Source organism: Galleria mellonella, unplaced genomic scaffold (assembly GCF_026898425.1).
Source record: "Galleria mellonella isolate WM207_F2 unplaced genomic scaffold, CSIRO_AGI_GalMel_v1 utg139, whole genome shotgun sequence".
Lineage (NCBI taxonomy): Eukaryota > Metazoa > Arthropoda > Insecta > Lepidoptera > Pyralidae > Galleria > Galleria mellonella.
Window position 1 is genome coordinate 3,923,354 of NW_026441995.1, and position 23,247 is coordinate 3,946,600.

The following is a 23,247-nucleotide window of genomic DNA, read 5'->3' on the forward strand; positions in this document are numbered from 1 at the left end:
GCGAGGCAAACTCATAAAACGGCCCAAAGGCATACCCATCTAAAGAATTCCTGACATACTTGTATATTGCAAACATTTTTATCTTCCCTTACTTTTGTTTTTTTTTTTTTTTAATTTTTGTTTAATTTTGCAATATTGTATTTGTAATTAAGTTTTCTTTTTAAATGTTGTGAATCTATTTTACGAAATATGTTGGTAAAAGTGAGTCGCGCAACCGCAAACACCCGGGGAGATCGCGCACCCGATAGTCCACCAGACTCCTTCATCGCTGTTCCCAACCTTTATACTCTTCTGCCGCTTTCCACAAGCCTTTCTCTACTTCTCCAACACACAATGTTTACCATCCTCTCGCTTCGCCATTTCTGATGGCCGGCGATTCGTCGTTTTTCGAATTGGCGATCGAAGTCTCCGGCCATACACCCATTTCCCTCATGATCCTTTGCATTTTCCTCATGCTCCTCAAATATCGCGCTCAATCTAAACAAATATTTTATAATTAAAAATAATAATTTGGTAGTGATTATTCATGAGTGCCCGCATAAGAGGATGCAATGGATACAGTTATTTTTCATATATGCAACTCAGCAGAATTTTCCATATCTATTGGAGAAGAACAAATAAATAAGGTTATAATTTGCTATTTTTTTTAATGAATTATAATGGAATCATGACCCAGTTTGCGCTAACGGTATACGCTGGTGAGGTACCAGTGAGGGATATTAGATGAGGATAGCGCGATGGTATTCCAGGTGTAACCGCGAGGAGGTCGATCTGACAGGGTATATTGCTAGTAATGGGGCTACTAATCCTCATTATTAACAATCCTTTCTTCCCCCTATAATTTTGTAATAGGCAGATTGCCGTCGTGTTCGCCATTTTAGATTGTATAGAAAAAGTTTGCATTTATTATGTGAGGACAGGGTACTAAAGGGCGTCGCTCTCAGCGTCGAAGGTCAGATAGGACGCGCAGGTATGCAGTTAGTAGAATACCGGACATTGGTGTTCTACACCATTTATTTTGATCAAGGACTGTTCCTATATAATTTAATAAAACTGGAGACGATAGAGTAAGCTCATTTGCTAATTTACAGATGCAAACTAGTTTCTACACTTTTTGAAGATTATTATTGGAGTTTTCTATGTAAATTGTAAACCAAATCATTGTCTACGTGTATGGACTACTACCCTTTTTCTCAACAGCTACTGTTAGTATTGGCTTGCAACTTAATAGGAGGTTACTCGTTTGTAACTAAACATCTTCCCGGTTCTCATGTGTGTGTTTCAAAAAATATTTATGATTTCTCGGATGTCCACGTAATGAACTTCACAGACCTTCACTTATAAAGAAAGTATCCTAGAAATTTAGAACTAGAGGATGCCACCCTCACACGATTAGTAGTTGTTAAAGTTAACGCAAAGCTCAATACAAGTACTAGATCGCATCGACCATATTTAAACAACCTTATCAATATTATAAATACAACAGTAATTGTCTGTTTGTAATCTTATCACGACCATATTACTGAACCGATTAGGATTAGAATTGCGAAATAATGTAGTTAGAAATATAATAATACTCTTATTGTGTTGTCTTACAATATTTATAATTAAAAAAGTGTCTGAAGAATTTTGATTTACACAATTTTTAAAGGATTCCAAAAAGAAAGTTTTCAATTTGCCTGCTTTATTTTTATTTGTATGTTACACTATGTAGAATAGAATAGAATAGAATAGAAATCATTTATTCAAATAAACTTACATTGAAGCACTTTTGAAAAGTCATTACATTTTTTTTTAATTTACCGCTCGTTCGGAAAGCTGTCTCATCACAAGAAGAACGAGCAAGAAACTTGCGTGATGCTCTTTTAAATAATTTTATTATTATTTTACATTTTTAAGTTTAATTGTGTGAATACAAACCACCAATTACCACTAATTCAATTAAATACTCAAAAAGAAAAAAAAAATTGAATACATAACCAACTGGTTAAACAATTAATAAGAGGAAATCAGTCATAGTGATTAGAGCAGACCAGTCCCTACAAGCAGCACCCGTTCACGTGTATGACGGATGAGCCAGCCATCACTGCGCTCGACCATATTTTAGGGAGCCCAATGACCCGGCCCACCACGCCGCCACAAGTCTGGACATTTTAGTGAGCATGACTACTCAAAACACTAGACCACGTCAAAGCTACTCACAATTGCCATCTGATAGTTATAGTATTCACATTTTACATAAGAATGCATGCGGCAATTAATACAAAAAACCGCTACGCTTTCATATTTCTAAAATTAATCAATTAAATCAAGAAAGCAATGAGAAAATAAAATTATAACGTTGTATGCTAATAAACTAATTATTTACTTGATATGTTGTCATCTATGAATTCGTCTATCCTGTAATAGGCTTTCTTACATAAAAATTGTTTAATATAAGATTTGAATTGCCTCTCTGTCAGATTTAATGCAGATTCCGGCAGTTTATTATAAAATCTTATGCAATTACCATAGAATGAATTACTGATTTTGTGCAGACGGCATTTAGGTAAAATAAGCTTATTTATATTGCGTAAGTTTCTACTTGTACAGTCTTTGAGTTTTTTAAAACTCGCTAAGTTCTTCCGTGTATACATAATATTTTCATAAATGTATTGTGAAGTAACTGTGAGGATATTTGAGTCTTTAAAGCACTGACGTAATGACTCTCTTGAACCCATACCATAAATAGAACGTATGGCTCTCTTTTGTAAAACAAATATAGTATTTATATCGGCTGCTTTACCCCACAACAGTATGCCATAAGACATTATGCTATGGAAATAACTAAAATATACAAGTTTAGCCGTCGCCACGTCTGTTAATTGCCTAATTCTTCTAATTGCATATGCAGCAGAACTGAGTCTACTGGCCAATTTTGAAATATGGGGCCCCCATTGTAATTTCGAGTCCACTGTTATACCTAAAAAAACTGTATCATTAACAAAATTTACTATTTCGTCATTAAGCAATAACTGTGTATTTATTAGTCTTACATTAGGAAGTGTAAATTTTATACACTTTGTTTTGCTGGAATTTAATAATAGGTTATTACATGTAAACCAATTTAATATTGCAGACATAGCACAATTTACATCGTCTAATTGATTACTTTGACGTCCAATTTTAAACACTAACGAAGTATCATCCGCAAACAGCACTATATCTGCAATTTTCTCTACCATAAAGGGAAGGTCATTTATGTAGATTAAAAAGAGAAAGGGGCCTAAGATTGACCCTTGTGGAACGCCCATCTTAATATTAGCTCCCTTAGATTTTACACCGTCAATATCTACAGTTTGAACCCTATCCTCTAAATAAGTTCTCATTAATTTTAGATCATTATCTCTTATACCATAATGTTCGAGCTTGTACAAAAGCGTTTTATGATCCACACAATCAAATGCCTTTGATAGGTCACAAAAAACTCCGAGTGCATCCTGTGACCTCTCCCAAGATTCGAAAATATGTGTCATTAGCGCAACACCTGCGTCAGTGGTAGACTTGCCGGCGGTGAAACCATATTGCTGACTGTGAAGCAGTCCGTTAACCCTGAAGTGATGTAACATTTGATTTAACATTATCTTTTCAAACACCTTACTTAGAACTGGCAAAATAGATATAGGTCTATAGTTCCCTGGCTCAAATTTATCTCCTGATTTAAATAGTGGGATTAATTTGCTAAATTTCATTAAATGTGGAAAAACGCCATTATCAATACATTTATTAAAAATAGTGGCTAGATATGGAGCAACAATATCTATGAAAGAACTAACTACTTTTACAGACATGCCCCAAATGTCTCCGCCAAGTCCGAACAATTTATACTACAATTCACAAAAAAAGTTACTGGTTTTTTTTTTTCTATTCTGTGTTGAAATTGATAAAGTTTACTTTCCTGTTAGTGTGTTATTAATTTTGTAGCTCGAAGTTGCCCTTTTATTTTTTCCGGAGCAAAATCTTTTATTGCAAAAGCGACTGATTTTTTTGCAAGGAGTGTATATTGCAACCCGTTCAACTAGGTACGTGTACGAGTATGCCATGTGACAACAAATATATCGCAAGTATCGAACCGCGCCGCGTACTGCGTGCTCTATTTCCTTCTTATTGCATAATTCAATCGTTGTGCTTATTACTATGAATCGATTTTCACTTTCACATGCTTTTATTGACATTAAACACGTGGAGTGTAGTTAATAAATACTATCAATGGTTCGATTCCCGTATTAGAGTTACAATAGTACCAGCCATTAACGTCCGTGGCCAGAGTAAAAAGTATCCCGAATGAGTGTTTACTAAATTTAATGACAATTAGTTAATCCTGATGCTATTGACAGGAGGACGAGGTTTCAAGAAATAACAATCAAATATAAAAATAAAATCACTTTCGTAGAATATTCGTAAGCATTTACTTATTTGGGCAAAATCTATGTGGCAATGAAGAATGAGATGTGGCAGTAAAATTGCAGTCTACTGTGACATATGACATATAACACCTTAGTCCTCAGGGAAATGGCAACGTATGATATGTTCATTCAACATTCATTCATATCAGCCGTCAACTGTCCACTGCTCGACCTAAGTCTCCCTCATAAGAGGGGTTATGCGAGTAGTTGCCACGCTTTGCAGACGGGTTGGCATCCGCAGTTAGGCTTTTGATGATGTTTTAAGAAGGGTTGCTGCCAATCCATCGATTATGAAATTCCCTTAATTGCCTCTTACGTTACTAATGGGAGAACGTCGGGTGGCCCATTCTATGCCGGGACCACACAACAATGCGATATGTGCTTTAATTCTATGATATCCACAATACTGTCACGACGACTACGAAATAACGACGGCTATTGCAATTTCTCAGCTTATTGTATAAAAAACTGAGAATCCCATATGACAAAACATAATCATTAAAATCGGTTCGCATGGATGAAATGGAAATCCAATTTACACAGAAGAAGAATATTATTAAATTGAAAACCTCATCCGTACATATATCATTCAGAATTCATTTACAATAAAGTGTTAATACACAAACAAATTTATCCTTTCAATCTTCGTTACGACCATAAGTACCGAGAATTAACAGATGTCATCTCATATAATTAATAAACACAATGTGTTTACCGTTACTTTATACTTATGTCTATTTGTTTTGTCGTCCCAGGACAAAAATGTTTAAACTTTATACCGTTGGCATAAAGGTTTTATTGCTATGAAATCTTTTAACTTATATAACATGTTAATTTTGCATTGTATAGGAACGTTGAAATGAGGTGATCGTATGTGGGTTTAGAACGGTACTCCGCCTCCTTACTGCACGAAGTCGAGTTTCACTGCCCTGGGTTAACATTTACTAAGTTTATTTACCTGTTCTGTTTTTTAACATTAAAACATATCTAAACTCTAACTACGGTTGCCAGTCCGCCTGCCAAGCGTAGCAACTACTGGCAAACTCGTTTCGTCATGCCTGTACTTCGAGATCGGGTGGAAAGGGGCTGTTATTAATGTGGTCTGGAGTAATGGGCATGTCCATTACTACCAATACACTTTACCAGGTCGACCTCCACGCGGTTCTCCCTTAAATAATCGTGGTTCATTCTTGTCGAATTCGGCATGATGGGCCAATTGACTTGCATTCACCCTCACCTATCATCTCTCACTGTCAGTGTATAACAATACCGCAAGTGGGGTTACCATTAAAAAAAATCCGAAATCGACTTAGTTGGCTAGTTTAGGATAAATGCTTTTTTAAATTTGAAACTTGCTTTATCAGCGACTTTATCGCTATCTCTATATCGTCTCTTGTCGTCATATATCTAAAATTATATTTATATATAAATGTCGCGTTTTAATCGGGATGATCCCTTTTTTTGATATGACTGTATTCCGGGGACCCCGAAGAAAATTCCGACCTTAGAATTGTCCTGTATTGGGAAATGCTTTTACGCATTTCGTACATTCTGGCCAGTATAAATATTTGGACCAGATAAATCAAATGTCAACTAAATAGAAATATATATATATATATATATATATATATATATATATATATATATATATATATATATATATATATATATATATATATATATATATATATATATATATATATATATATATATATATATATATATATATATGTTATTGCATTAAAACATAATGCTAAACAGAAACTAAAATAAATACATAAGTATGTCAAGTAGAAATGTTATTAAATGTAAATTTTTAATTTAGGCATGGTTGCATTATATGTCACGCGACACTTATCATGACTATTATGTTGTACAATTTTTAAAAATCATACTCCATTTATGTACAATTTTAAATTATATATATTTGCTTCCTCATTTAAAATATATTCCAATATTTTAACTTATTTAAAGCTTATAAAATAATATTACCACATAATGTTTTTTTTTATTTGTTCCTCAATAAATTAATCATTGTGAATGTATATAGGTAATACTTATAAAACAAACCATATGAGAATTGGAAACCTCAAAAGGCTCTAAATTGCCTTTAAGGCTATTTTTATTTCCTGTGACAATATTCATGAAACATCACAATAACAATATCAACAGACCCTCTTGCTCCCAAACCCTAACATAACCTTATGATCCTCGTATATAGGCGACTTCATATACGTCCCCTTGGATTTACGACCTTCGCCGGAAAGCTCTCTAAGTAAATTTGACCGATTTAGTATTTTTATATATTATATAATATAAAAATACTAAATCGGCCAAATAATAAAAAAAAAAAATATTTTGTAGTTTTATATATAAATAGATTTACGTTTCTATTTGAAGATTAATCCAAATTGATAATACAATTATATGTAAGGTTACAATTTAAGATTTTCCTCCGTAAAGAAATCCTCCATTTGTGATAAAATTGTGGCGCCGCCAACACGGGTGTAAGTCATAACATTTATCGAATCTTTTTATATATTGACAAAGATTTCGGGTAACAAAGCCCAAAAATTTCAAGTTAATTCTTTATGGATCTCTATTGACTAGAATACCAACCAAATAATTGGTTTGCTGATATATATGCAACTTATTAAAATTTTAAGGCTATTAAAAATCACTTTTCTAATAATCTATTAGAAATTATAAAAACATTTTTGAAAATTGACAGATAATAAACAGTCTTCTCTCGCCACAAATAGGAAAGTATCTGTAAAGTAAATACCATAAAGAATTTTATTAATCGGGTTTTTACGTCACTAGTTGCCGCAGATGGACCGGATTTAGTGAGCTCATATGAATATCAATGGAGTCTGACTCTAATGCTATGACTCACATCGACGCGCGTGCCCTCGTAATCACCTGCTTACTACTTATGTGACGTTTCCATAGCTGACTAGAACCGTACTTAGAAGAAAATAAATATTGAACTATATGCCTCATAATACGACTTCGATCGTGAACACACACAGATGAACACGTTTTACACACTACATGGAATATTTGAATTTAGAATTTAGAAGCAGTTTTTGTTCCGGAAAAAAAATCGGCTGATTCCATTTTAATTGTCATTAATTTAATATGGTATCATTAGGTCGTATTAATTGCTAGAGTAATTGTTATTGTATTACTTACTTTAACTATTTAAATTAACTAATTGACTGAATAAAATGAATTAAATTTTACACTCCTTAATATTTTAATTAATATTTTATTATTATGTAATTTTGTAATGTTATTCTTAAATAATTGACTTTTTAATAATACAAAAATTTTGAAATTAAATTATTGTAACTTTTGTTTTCAATATTTACTACACGTTTGAACTGAGTAGATGTAAGGTACTTTTAATTTATAAGATCTAATGTTTTATACCCAAAATCGTAGCAAATAAAATTATTATTAATATTTCTATTGTGAAAGTCGCTTTAATATTGACAACGGTCATCAGTATGCGTCTTTGGAGATCACTATTTTTGTATATCCGTTTTTGTCTGTCACTTCGCTGTACGGGTACATCGTGATTGTAAAACGATGTCTCTTGTCACAATATACGCGTAAAGATATTGACAAAAAATTTACTGATTGACTACTTTCTTTGGAAGTCGCATAAAAAAGAATTCATAAGGAAATCTAAAGCATCTTATGTGTAATAAACAACTAGGTAATAGTTACAAATCGCATTACAGTTGATTCATAGTTTTGTCACCCGATAGTGGGTTTTATGGCCGCACAACCGATTATCTTAACCGGAATATGATACGTACATGATGCATTATTTCGTGGATATTTAGCAAAACAAAAATAGATTTGACTTCTATAATCGAAGAATTTTTTATCGATGATAAGACGCACGCGTTTATTTTGTTAAATTATCATATTGTATGAGCTATGATTTCACAGGAATGGCATGACATGTTACATTCTTCATTGATTCCAAATTAATAACAGTACCAAACATGGCGTGCGGTACAATATATTTCTTAATATTTTTATGAATAATACAATGCAAAAATTAATCTGTCTCTTACATTTTGGCTGTTAAACTACTGAATTGATTTAAGTAAAATGTGACGGAAATTTTGTAGTAACATTTTTAACTGACTTAAAAGAAAGCAGGAGGTTTCATGTTCCACTGTATATATATATATTTCTCCGATTTCTCCGTCAATTGTAAAACCAATTTTAAAATTCTTTTTATATTCAGAAAAGTATACTCCTGAGGTGACTCCATCTGGTAATGGGATCCCAGGGTAAACGATAGCAACCTTCAAATTTATAGGCACATATTTGGTGTTACACATTTTATTTGTTGAATTCATTCGATACATACAGCATGTATACTCGTATATTCGAATTCTTCAAAAGAGTAAAGACAATTTCTAACTTTAATCTACTTCAACAGATACTGTTGATTTTAAAACTTTCTTTAGTTCATAACTCACAAGTTAGAATAAACCCGTTTGTAAGTTATAAAAGCAACACACAAAAGTTCTCCAACAAACAATACATTGACCAAGAACAACACTGACATTATGACTAACTGCTGTATAAATTAACACTTAATTCTATTTACGGTACTGAAGCATATATTTAAAACATCTCGATTGGGGGGAAAGGGATTGTTAGTAATGGAGACTGAGAATCCCATTGCTAGCAATATACCCAACCAGGTCAACCACCTCGCGGTTCCTCCTGGAAACTATCATGGTTAATTCCTGATGAATTCATCATGATGGGCTAACTGGCCTGTTTTCATTCTCATCTATCACCCTTCACTGGTGCTCCGCAAGCGTACCGTTAGCGCAGGCGGGGTTACCATACCATTTTCACCCATAAAAAAAACATCTCGATTTTTATGAGACTTCGAAAAGCTTCTCAAGAAATTATTTTGTGGCTACCTTACACGATTATACAATATAAAGTTTTTGTTTTAGTTTTGATCCTATATTAATTTTATTACCATTAAATCCGCTGTTTTTTTTTTGTGGAACAAACAACTACTTCTTGCGATACAAAATATAGGATACTTATACAAACATAATTCGTTGTTTTAAATTCAAATATTTTCAAACTAATGTAAGAAACAGCTCTTTATAGAATTCAAGTTATAGGAAAAAAAAGCAACAGCTAAGTATCTTGCCCATTCTAAGCTGAAATTGCATTCCGAGTGGACGGTAGAATCATAAAAAATAACAATTCAAAATATTTCTTTCTTGTTGTTCATTAGTGTGTTTAATCACGCTTTAAATAGCTGTTTTTACGGAGAAAAAGTATTTATATTTGCATAGGAAGTTATTTTTAATTGGTTTAATATCCGATGCGTAATCGATTGGAAATGATCGAATGCAAGCTCCAAGCGCCACTCCTTTCATGGCTCAGTGGTAACTACTGACACCTATATAAGGACAATACTGATTACTATAGATAATTGAGCTGTTGATTGACTAAGCCGCTTTCAATCGACTTATTGAGATGTTTGTAGATGTTTATTGCAAAAAAAAAAGAGCTACATTGATTTTACACTTGTACTTTTGAAGTAACTTGATACCCGCTTAGCGTTGTCGAATGTCCATCTGTTAGAGGACGAAGTAGAAGGGATTGTTGGTAATGAGAACTGATGAATCCATTTTGGATTATAATAAGCATTAATGAAGTTTATTTTGGAGTATTAGTTTAAAATTTCCTTTCTACGGTCGATAATAACCACATCAGTTACGTTGCAAGCAATATACGGGAATTACACAATATCAATTTGTAAACCCTATGAATCAACAAACTTTACGTCATGTAACAAGAGCGTAAACGACATTGTAAATACTTATCTCCACATCTCTTTTACGGTTATGAAATAAAAACGAAGTGTTGTTTTAAAGCGGTCGCTGAACACGAACTAAAAACCGTAAACAAAATCAATTAGTAAACCTTGTGAATCAACAATCTTCACATGAAGGAATAAGGGCTTAAGCGACATAGTAAAAAAAAAAAAGCATATTCGTACAAACAATAAGCAAATAAATAGTTACACGTTGAAACCTTTCTGCGGCACGTACGATTCATTGTAGTGTAATTATGACGGGGCAGGTTGCGCGTCGCAACAATGGCTACGCATTGTGCGCCCGGAAGTTGGCAGGAAACCGCGCTGGCCTGTGACACCTTCGCGCATGCGCTATGATAATCTGAATCCTTCTGCTACTAGTAGAATACATTAATAAATAAATACCACTCAAAATATTATACAACATCATCTAGTCCCAACCTAAGTAGCGATTGTACTACGAGCACTAGACAACTAATAGACATACATTTTTTGCAAATGTCTTACATAAGAAACACCCAGACCAATACAAACAAATAATACATGGTTAAAAGTATTTGCATTACGCCGAGATCGAACCTGCGATCTTTGAAAGGGAGTGTAATTAATCGATATACCACCAAAGTTGTCGATTATGTACTTTCTAAACAGTTATTCCCTTATGTATGTTCATCATCATCATTGTTTTTTAATATTATTTTAAGGGCTTTTACCTTCTTCAGGTATATCAGTCCTATCGTACCCTGAACTAATTTCTCAAACAAAACTTTATCTACTTTCCCTAGACGCGGAAAGAGAAGAATTAATGGGCATCAATAATTTACAGAGATGTTCAAAAATTTCTGGTTTAAGTTCAGCTAACATAGTTTGAATAAGACCAACATTAAATTTATTTAAGTTAAAGTGGCGCATGAATTCTTCTCTTTCCTTCGTGTTAATACAACACTCTAATAGAATATGATGCACATCATCGATGGTATCCTCATCATCATGTTAGCCGTTAACTAACCACCCCTGAAAATAAGCCTCCTCCTATTGGGAGGTTTTGCCCGTAGTTGCAACGGTTAGCATGTGCGTTGGCAACTACAGTTAGGCTTTGCTTATGTTTTAACAAAAACGTTGCTTCCCATCGCTCGACCATTACTCTTACGACACTCACGGGAAAGGAAGGGATGGCCCATTCTATGCCGGGACCACATGGCGTTTTATTAAACACTTAATATTTATTACTTGTTTTCATATTCTTTAATTTCCCTGTCATGTTCCACCTTTATAACTGGTACACAATCATACAAGCGTAGCTACTTGACGGCAGCAACAAGATCAAGACCTCCCCTTGTTTAGTAAGCTTATAATGTATGGGTTCAACAGTAAGAGCACTGAATAATAAGAAATATATATTTGGTGCTGTTGTTGTTTAAAGAATGAAAAAAAAAATACAAATAAAAAAGGTCATAGACAGTCCTGTGGTTCTTCTACTAGGTTGTAAATTGGAATCAATGAAGCATTTGGGACTAATCTTCTATATATATTTATTTCAATTAATTTTCGTTGTTGTAGAGTTATTATTTTCTTAATCCGTTTATAGGTTTTTTTTTTATATATTATACGTTGTCTTCAATAATTCTGAACTAATTATAATAATAACTGATAATAATAAATGCGAAATTTTGTTACGATGGATGTTTGTTTCACGCAAAAACTACTGGACGGATTCGAATGATATTTGATACTCGGAAAAGTTAGATCCTAGTTTTTTTTTAAGGGTGAAAATGGAATAGTAATCCCGCCTGCGCTATCGTTATACGCTGACGGGGCACCAGTGAAGGGTGACAGGTGAGGATAATGGCAGGTCAGTTGGCCCATAGTGACCAATTGAACATGAACCGCTATGGTTTCCAGGGGGAACCGCGTGGAGGTCGGCCTGATAGATAGGGTGTATTCCTAGCAGTGAGGTTGGTAAATCTTTTTACTAACAATCCCCTAGATCCTAGGTTAGCACGTAGGATCCTTTACGTACTATTTCACGTGGGCGGAGCACTGGATACAGTTAGCAAATGTATCCAGCGCTCCGTATTAATAATTATTCCCGTATTCATTTTGTTACGTTTGAAGCTGCTGCTTTTTCTTGCTATATCCTGCTTGTTGCGAAGAGAAGTTTACATATTGAAGTCATATAAAAAATATTAAAATCTCGCAGTCGTTCGAAGAACATTCAATGTTTATGTAATACAAAACAACAACAACCCACAAAAATGCAGGTTATATTTTTATTACTCGTCTATTATCGGAGATAAAATAACAGACGAGTGGTAATGGGCATGTAATTTGATAGATACTTGTACTTCCGAGTGAATGTTAGAAAAAGTTTTAAGCATATTTGTTTTGATGGGTGAAAATGGTATGGTAACCCCGTCTGCGCTAACGGGATACGCTGGCGGAGTACCAGTGAAGGGTGATAGATGAGAATGAAAACAGGCCAGTTAGCCCAACATGATGAATTCATCAGGAATTAACCATGATAGTTTCCAATGAGAACCGCGCGGAGGTCAACTTGGTTGGGTATATTGCTAGCAATGGGATTCTCAGTCTCCAATACTAACAATCCCTTTCCCCCCGTTTTAAGCGTATTTAGTTTTTCTATATGTTACGTACAAACTTTAAGCCATGAGATGGTCAATCCGTATATATCATTCAAATCCAAATTCCTGTACTTATACAATTGTATTGTTAAATTCATTCGTTGTCTTTCTTTATTCTCTACGTTGTATAATCCAAGTAAGGGATACTCATACGTTCATTTAAATCTCATTATCCCAGATGAAAATAAACAATTTTCTCTAATCTTAATGGACCTGGCTTACAAATCAAAATATATATTTACTTTTCATTTAAAGCTTGTAGTTACATTGTGACAGGTTACGTTTTACGTAGGTTACGATTTAGTACGAAAATTTTGTCAATTATTTCATTCTGTTCTACGTACATACATACATACATATATATATATAGATGAGTTAGAAAGATGACCAGGAGAAAGTAGCAGGGCACAACTGGATTTCAATTGCTCAAAACAGATTTAAAATAGACAAGGTTGAAGAAGGGGGCCTACCCTAAAAGGTTCAGCCTACCGAGGTTTTCCGAAAAAACTACACCATGGGGTTCTTCAGAAAAATGATATAAAAGGGTTTTTTTTTGGAATCGACAACATAATGCTCTTTAATGCAGACGTTTATAAGCTACGATAATTCCTTACAATTAGGTGGTTCATATGCTTGTTTGTCTACTTAGTAATATTAAAAAAAATAGGTCGATGAAGGCTTAAAATGATAATTCTAATCTGCTCACATTCGGATTGTTATATTTTTTTACACTTTGTACACATAATTTTCTTCTATTATAAATTATTATAATTATATTATAACTTAATAAATATGTGTGTAACTGTGTATGCTTAAAAAGGAATTATAAATATAAATAAACAATGGCTAGATTTTAAAATAACAATGTGAGTCAGAATATTATAATGCCGTCAGAAATCTGTTGTTCCACTTCGTTAGTCACAACATGGCATTGACCTCCACTTGTAATTGGATCAAACATTTATATATATGAATTGATTAATAGTTTGTTAAAAAAAAAAGTTCGATCGAAATAAATTTTATAGTATAAAATTTACTCCCATTCATTTACACTTAATGCCTAATTCTCAAGTAGAGATATCTTGTATTATTAACAGGTTAAAAAACCAAACAAAAGTTCGTTTCCTAAATTGGCCCAACCTAGAATCAAACTCAGCACCTTATTTACACGGGCCGATGCGTCTACCACTGCACCACGGAGGTCGTCGTATCATATTAAATTACAGTAATATTAGTAAATTAGTTAAAGGACCAAAGTTTAGTTCAAAATCCAAATTTTGGATTGATTACACGTAACGCGTGCTGGATGTGGCACAATATATGTATTCTAATGTCTATGTATATGTCTTAGTGTGACGGTCCATCCGTTAACACTTCCTAATGCCTTAATTAATACTATTACCAAAGTATACATATATGTATATTTATGTATAAACAAACTTCATATAAAAAGATTCAACACAGCTATTTTTATTTATTCATTTAAATAGGGATGACTAATAAAAGATTATAGTTAACGCTGTAGGCTATATATACATCAAATATACTCTTGAAATCCGTTCATAATTATCATTACATTATAAATTACTAAACTTCATTCACTTATAAGCTTTAATATTAGGATCTGATATATAGTACTGCTTAATATATAAAGAGATAAACTGTCTTCCCACAAAAAGTTAAACATGCGTAAGATAGTAGTTCACTACATGTTTAAACGACATACTACAAAAGCGTTACTAATATATGTTTATGTCTAAACAAAAGAAAGTCTGTGTAATTTAAAATATCAAGTCTTTAAAGCAATAAATTTTATTATAATAATATAGATTCTCTTCTTGTCATTTAAGAGTTTCCTCTTGTCGGTGCAACTAATTCATGCATCTTCCTCCAGCCAGCTCTGTCCCAGGCCATATCCTTTATCTCCCTATACGACATGACGCCTAGTGTTTCCTTTATCCCATCTGTCCCAAGTAGTTAATCCTCGGTCTTCCTCTTCCTCTTTTGCCCTCTATCTTTCCTTCTACTATGCTCTTAAAAAAATTGTCATGTCGTATAAGGTCGCCCAGCATTTTGCCTCTTCTATTCTTTATTAATATAGATTATAGTACACAAAATATCTAGTTTTATAAATATAATTACACTGATTAAACTTTAGTCTATTTCAATTATGTTAGATAGATAGATTTTTTAATTCTTGTGATAAGAATGAATGAAGGAATGAGTATACTTTATTTGCATTATACAATATGGGAAATAAACAAGACAATTTACAAACATAACGATACAATTGTATAAGTACAGTAAGGCGGTCTTATTGCTGAGAGCAATCTTTTCAAGACAACCTTAAGGTAAGACTATAAGTTTCAAAAGAATAATCTTGAACACATCGAGAACAGCTTTACGAATTTATAGTACTAAGACCAAAGATCTGCTGCATTCAAAAATAATCATTACTTGTACACTGCAACAACATATTGTTGCCAATTGCGACAGATTGTCCTAATAAAGTGACGTCACTTGGCATCGGAAGCGTTCGTATTGTGGAACGGTGACATCACTACGCGGTACGTAGGCGCTCCTCAATTCCCTCTTTACAGTTCATTGATGTTATCAAATATCGAATGAGGACACACTGGCTGACATATTAATCATAATACCATCCTTGATTATTGTGTGAATTAACATTCTGTTCAGATTTTCACTGCGGCCTCTTTTTAAACGACTTGTAAAAGAAGGAAGGTTTTAAATTATCCTGTATCGGGGTCAATTCTGCGATTTCATTTCTTTAAATGTGTCCTTTAATTTGATAGTTTTGCGAAATTTGTAAATGAGTATCCTTCATTTGCATTTTTTTTTAATGGGTGAAGATGGAATAATGCCCTCGCCTGCGCTATCGGTATACGCTGGCGGGGTACCAGTAAAGGGTGAGAGTGAAGATTAAGACAGGTCAGTTGACCCATAGTGACTAATTGAACAAGAATTAACCACTATGGTTTCCAGGGGGAACCGCGTGGAGGTCAACCAAATTATATTGCTAGCAGAATGGCTATTAAATCTCATTACTAACAATCACTTTTCCCTCCCCCTTATTTGCATTATACAATATAAAGAATACAGCACAACTAATAAATATAAAGATATAATTGTACAAGTAAATTAGTGCGATCTTATTGCTGAAAATAATCTATTAAAGACAATTTTAGGGTAACGGACTAATTGTTGTATAGGTATGATAATGATGTATAATTAAGGAAGTTCAAAATAATAGTTGAGAAATATTTAGAAAAGTAATTATAAGTACCTGTCTATATATTAATTTTAACAACAAAATTAGAAATTTAACTCATATCAGTCCTTAGAATAAACATGTCGCTGTGATATTATATTGAAATTTTATTTTTAGAAGTAAGTTTATGGAAAGGGCGTCTCAGAATCGATCCCATTGTTTGTGTCGTAACATCATTGCCAGTTAGAACTAGTTAGGCAGAAAACGGTCATCCCTTTTGGGATAAGGGATAGCTGTTTTTCGTCATTTTTTTATTTTATTATTTCTGCATGCTTAGCTCCAATTCCGAACCGATTGTGATTTTTTTTTTGTTTTTGGAATCAAGAAAGTTTACTCTCGTATTGGTGACAATAATTTTGTCACAATCTTATTTTTGTTTGCATATGGATTCAGCTAAGCCGTTGCACGTTGGCCCATTGGGATCTTTTGTGCTTTCCCCTGCTTTATGCCATAATTTTATAGATTCTATGTCTTACCTTTGCGATATCCCGTGGTCTGGCTCTGGATAAGCCGTTTCTAGTAGACTCATACGCATACTTGCCAACTCAGATTGCGCAAATCAGGCGTTCCATTTCCTTACTGCACCATCTACACAGTGTGTCCAAGAATAGACCCATCTTGTATTTTTTTTTACAATTAAAGTAACTGTTCTGTTAAAAACAAAACCTTACATTATCGATAAACTAAATGATCTCGCTACTTCATTCATTCATGACTGAATCTAAGGTTCTATTCTTAAGTTCAGTTCTACCACGACTAATTTATATTGCTAAGTCAGTGAAAACATGTTATTGACCCTTTATAACATATATAAATTATTGTTATTTTAAACTGTAAATTGTAAGCTTTCAATAAATAATTAAACAAAAGTTTACAGTGATTATTTGAGCTGTTTCTTTTTGATAGGACGATGCACGTTCACGTTTGCACCTATCTCACCTGGTAAACGTGACGGCAAGACTTATGATGAAACACGCTCACCTTTTAGACGCCAAACGAAAACAAACTATCTCGCTTTCTCATAATATTATCACAGTCTAAAAAGCTCTCTACTGTCATATTAGTGTGTACTAATACATAAAGATACGGTGGTGTCAAACAAAAAGCGAGGCAGTGGAATGCGTAGCGCCCTAATTTACCAACTTCCATACATTGATCAAATTCTAATGCGATGCCATGAATATGAATGAACCAAGCTATTATGCGTATTAATTGCCGTGTAATTGTCATGTCATATTGACGTTTGCTAATTATAACGGTAATCTTACTAATATAATAAAGTCGTGACTAAACGATCCCTGTTCATGGGAAGTTAAGAAGAACAATTATATGAGAGATTTTATTAAGAGCAACAGACACCAACATAGTTTTTTTTTTTTTTAATTTTTGTCTTGTCTGTCCGTCTGTCTGTCTGTCTGTGTGTATGTATTTATAATCTGGTGTCACGCAAAAACTACTGCACCTAATTGGATACTGTTTTTACAGTTGGGGTTCCTAAAGGTCTAATTTAAAATCTGTTCTATTTTATCTTAATACTACATTTAAAACTGGCCTATTTCATTGTTTTTTCTACTTTTAAAATTCTTGCGTACGAAGCAACGAGCAAGGGGCTAGTGGCTAACACTGCCATGAAAGGTTATGGGGGCAATTATTGTTTTTACCGTACCACGACACAATTTTAACAGGATCACAATATAACAGGATAGCAAAATCTAAGCAGTCAACATATTTTATACCACTTTAAATATAGGATATTTTTAATTTGCCACATGCCACTCTTTTTATTATTGAAAGAAACATTTTAAACCTTTTAAAAATTATCACCTCTCAATTTACAAAACTATGAAATTATAAACGCAATAAAATAAAGCAAAACACAAATTACATTCTAACACTTTGAGCGGAGAGTTCAAAATTTTATATTGTAACTTCCTCTATAAACAGACCCCCATAACGGTGCCATGGAACCGGTTCAGTAGACCTCTCAGTGCACTGAGCGTGTTCGGTGCACATGCACCGGCGTCTATAGGCAAATGTTATTCATCTTAACTAACTCGCTTTGCCCGTTAGACCATCGATCATACGTCCCTATGCTAACTTAGCCATACATTATTACACGCCGTTCATAAGTTACATCGAGAATGATCCATCATGACACCCACTTCGAACTTTTTTCATGGCTATAATATTGAAAATAAGAATAGGACAAGAGATACCCTTACTAATATTAGAAATGTGAAAGTGAGTTAGCTTGCCTGTTAGCGTCTTAACAGCTTAATCAATATGGAATTCGATGTGCATATATCATATGAGATAGAGTAGGATATAAGCTACTTTGTATCTCGTTCACTCAACATATCTCGCTCACGCGAACGTAGTCTCGACTAAATGCTAGTTGAAAATATTTTCAAATAGTTTTAATTTTTGTTTAGTATATGTATGTATTATAGATCGAAAACTGTAACCTTCCGACAGTTAGATCCTATAGGATTCGCACCTGTATATGTTGTGTTCCTTTTAGACTTACTAGTACATAAATCTTTAGGACGATGTTCGTTCTTACCTCCAAACTATGATAGCCTACCATCCCAAAACAAACAGAAAATACACGAAGGAAAAATAACGATACACTCCATATTCTTTCTTCTAGATTTCTTCTTTTAGATAATGACAGATAATTTGAATAATAAGTTTATTCTTCTTCTGTTCTGAATTCATTACACCATTTGAATATATTTATGTTCTAGAGGATTCCATGTTACATCTCTAATTTTGAGCTTACTTCTTACAATTTGTACAAACAAATCGCTATTGTACTTTCAAATATTTGTGCTTGATGTCGAATGAATTCCAAACTATAAGGAACGCCTTTTTTCATTATTACATGGTTTGGATCGCATTCATTGTTCTCCCGGTGTCAATGCATCGGGTGACGATAGGTATTACATTATAATTTTGTTCTAAGTTAGATTTTTAAGTACCCGAAGTTTAGTTATCTATACTTATTAAAATATCTAATCATAAAATCTATATAAGATTGCTTTATCGTAAATTAATTAATATTATCTATATTCTATAAATTTATAAGTTTTAAATAGTCTCTAAAAATAGACCATCAGTCACGCTAATTCCTTCATGGAATTCATGCCATTATTTCATAGTGTAGGGCGGTGAACCACGAACTAAAACATTCTGCGCATTAGAAAAGTATTCTTTATTTGAAGCTTGATATGGTTCAGAATAGTTTATTGCTGTTGTGACCTCAACACTTGAAACAGATCTGTCGTAACATGGATCCACCAAGCCTGTTACGTTCGACTGAGTGGTCATGGAACGCTTTTTGGTTACATTCATTGTATGCATAGTGAGATGCTTTCACGTCGACCTAAATACCTCGTAATGATCTGTTGTCCATCGCGTATGTATCTTCGACTCGACACGTGTACCTTTGAAAACCGTTATGGATTGGTTAACTCGTCCACTAAGCTAAGCTCGAAAGTTTTAGCCCTTTTAATTTTCCAGGTCGAGGTATTTGATTTCTTATTACTTGGTAGATTTGCTAGTGCTAATATCTTGTTGTTGTCCCCCCACCCCCCCGTATGTCATATCAGGTCGTTGTATCGATTAATTTAATTTGTAATTATCATCCTGCGCTGATTACCCAACAACTTAATACCATTATATTTTTATCCATTGAAAAAAATCCTAAAATATATATTCTTGGGCAGCCGGACAACAATAATCCCTACTAATATTATAAATACGAAAGTATGTTTGGTATACACGTACTTACAGTCAGTAAACATATATCGGTTACGCGGACAAAGTCACGGGTAAAAGTTAATTCTAAAATAATTCAAAGAAGAAATAACGTAATCAAATAAAGTTTGTGTTCAAGTGTGGGCGATAAGAGATATAAACAATAACTCTGCTTTCTTTTCAATTATAAATGTGTTACGGTACCAAAAATGACGCGAAGTGAACGTAACAATATTTAAATATTTGTGTAGAAACACGTGTTGAGTTAAGATTTAAATATACACGTGCTTCAATGTAAACAGACAACTATATAGTGCTTTTTTTACGTTGAACGTAATGGCACACTGCGGTAGCGAAGCAGCTAGATTTAAAATAACAATTTTATTTATGAACTTTTGTATGCAATGTTAATAAGGGACTCGCGTTCAACCACTCTTGCTACTCGGTCTTGGATTAAATTGAGAAGTTTGCCGCTTTAAGTTACATACTTTATAGCATTGAGACGTTCGGCAGGGAAGAAATTGAACCAAGTACTACGGTATCTTACGATAATGTCGCAGTTACTACGTTCTTCCTATCTTCCATAAAATATTTGATGTATTTTCATGGAAAAGATCAGACCCTTCTATTATAGGTTTTTGCATTTTTTTTAAGTTACTTCTAAGTGCAAATAAATTGCCAGCCCACCTGGTATAAAGTGGCAACTGTCTATAATCTCGAATAGCCCGTGGTTGTACACATCATGCGTTGCCATTCCTAAGGACTAAGATGTTATCCCGGTATACCTTATATTTTTACTAACATATTCTAAAATTCAAACTGAAACCACAGCCATACGAACTTCGAACTTAGAACTTCTTTCAGAATTTTTTTAATGGAAAACTTTAAGTTTGTAACACGTTTTTGAATCTTGTATAGCAGTCTCCTTATGTAATTGATTTGCAGAGTGGCTCTGACAGAATGGGCCATCCCTTTATTTCCCGTGGATTTCATAAGAGGCGACTGACGGAACTTACTATTGGAGGAATGGGCAGTAGCGTTCTTCTCAAAACATCACTAAAAACCTAACTGCGGTTGTCAAGCATGTCAGCTACTGGCATATTCTCCCTTATGGAGGAGGCCTAAGTTCAGCAGCAGACAGTTAGCGGTTGATATACTGGCGATGAGTATAATTAATTGCGGAGAAACAGGACTGTCCACTCCAGAGAAATTGTAACGCTATATTATAAACGTTATGGAGATAAAGACATGTGAATTTACTGGGTACAGAGAAATAACACCTGAGTCCTCAGGAATGACAACGCATTCATCATCATGTATCATGGGCGAAACAGTATACACTGTTATGTCCATGGTACTGCTCACGTCTATAGGCGACGGTTACCACTTTCCATCAGGTGGACCGTCAGCTTGTTTGCCATTCAAAGTTGCATAAAAAAAATGTGAACTAATTGAATATTATCTTTTTACTAAGGTTTTTAGTCTTTTTTACTGACACGTTATGTATAATATTTTGGTCCGAAATAAATATTATTATTATTAACCTATTTTTGGTTTCCTCGCAATCGGGTAAAAATTTTTACTCCGTTACTCACCGCTCTTGTAGTATTTCAGTAGCGTAAAATAAAATTAGACTAATCGGCGCATCACAAAAACAGTATCTGATAGGTTGACTCACGGCAAGGGAACTTTTTGTATGTTTGTATTTCGTCACTGCTTTGTATTTGCCGTCGTCAGGTGGCGAGTCGACTACAAAAAGATGTACTTTATCATTTGTAACGTTCGGTGTTAAGAGGTGGCACGCAGAATATAAATGGAGAAATATGAAAACTGTATAGGTTATCTACCCATGCGTTCATATCTGCGAATGTTTATAACTCTATATTTTATTTGAAAAAAGAATAAAAAATAATTTGTGTTTGTTATACAATATGTAACGGTAAAGAGTAGAAATGTTTAATGCTTTAATTTAAGCAAGTTTCATTACTATCAGTACTTGTATCAGCGGCACTCTACCATACAATGTATTATTAAGTAGTGCCGTCGATATAGATGTACATTATTCTTTATTTCGAGATTTAATGTATGTTTATTTAATGGTGATATTATTTTTTTTTTCTAAGAGAAAAATATTTTTGAGATCCTATTTTGATGAATACTAATACCAGTTTTAAGGAATGGATAACATTCATACACTTATGACTATGGATACAAAATTAATCATCATTATCATACCAACTCATTAACATTTTCAAGAATTTGTCCTTTGAATATGTTTATTTGAAAGAGCAAACAAAAAAATTGTACTTACCACTACACTATGGCCTCAACACAGCCCCATATATTACAACATTAGACAACTGATAGAAATACTTAGTGTTAAATCCTAACCAGAGGAAGACTTTGTAAGTCGATTGTTTGGGTATCTCTGTCCCATTCGTGTTTCAACCGTAAAGCAGTTGTGTTTGCATGGCTGTGTTTCGGTTTGAAGGGTGGGATATGGCGTGAATTTACTGAGTACAGAGCAATAACACCTGCGTCTTTAGGAATTGCACGAAAATGAGGGGTATCATGGGCCCATCCTTCCACCATAAGTTCCCTTAGTCGGTTCTTAAGACACCCACGAGAAAGGAAAGGGTGGCCTATTCTATTGCCGGTACGTACACGGCAACATAGAATATAGTTGTTTATAATTTTTGTCTTGTTGTTCACAGACAGTACAGCATGGCTTCCCACACAGAGCATCAGCGCTTGCATGGGACCCGCTCCTCAGACTGGCCGCCCTGGGCACGGCGACCGGCGCCCTCAAAGTGTACGGTCGGCCGGGAGTCGAGTTCTATGGACAACACACAAATCCAGACTCACCCGTCATACAAATACTCTTCATTCCAGGTAAATTGTCAGTGTATTTATCTTTCAACGTCTAATGACACAAAATTGGAGACCGGGGCCCGAATCAATCTAGAAGAGGTCATTTGGTATTTTTTTTGGCGACAACAGAATATCAGTCTTTTGCCTTTTTAAAAGCAAAGCAATAAACTGAGTTGTGACCATTTTGTGTTACTGTGGTACACTCACGAAATGAAATATTATGTTACTTTTATGTATTTCCCTTTTTTTTGTATGTGTATTTTTTGCGTATGTATCTATATCTATTATGTGTGTACTATAAGTAATGTAAATAAATGATATATCTATCTATCTTTTCCTAATGGCCAAGAATTTACCAGAGGG

At 33.9% G+C, this 23,247-nt stretch overlaps 1 protein-coding gene across 6 annotated transcripts in view; it reads left to right on the forward strand.

Moving 5' to 3' along the window:
- LOC113517194 (lethal(2) giant larvae protein homolog 1) overlaps positions 1-23,247 on the forward strand; it is a 79,860-nt gene that overhangs the window by 25,419 nt on the left and 31,194 nt on the right. For all 6 annotated transcript variants that reach the window (XM_052903438.1, XM_052903437.1, XM_052903436.1 and 3 more), the window contains exon 3: positions 22,728-22,905. In XM_052903438.1, the coding sequence (XP_052759398.1) occupies positions 22,728-22,905 (178 nt within the window). The remainder of the gene's footprint in view (positions 1-22,727; positions 22,906-23,247) is intronic.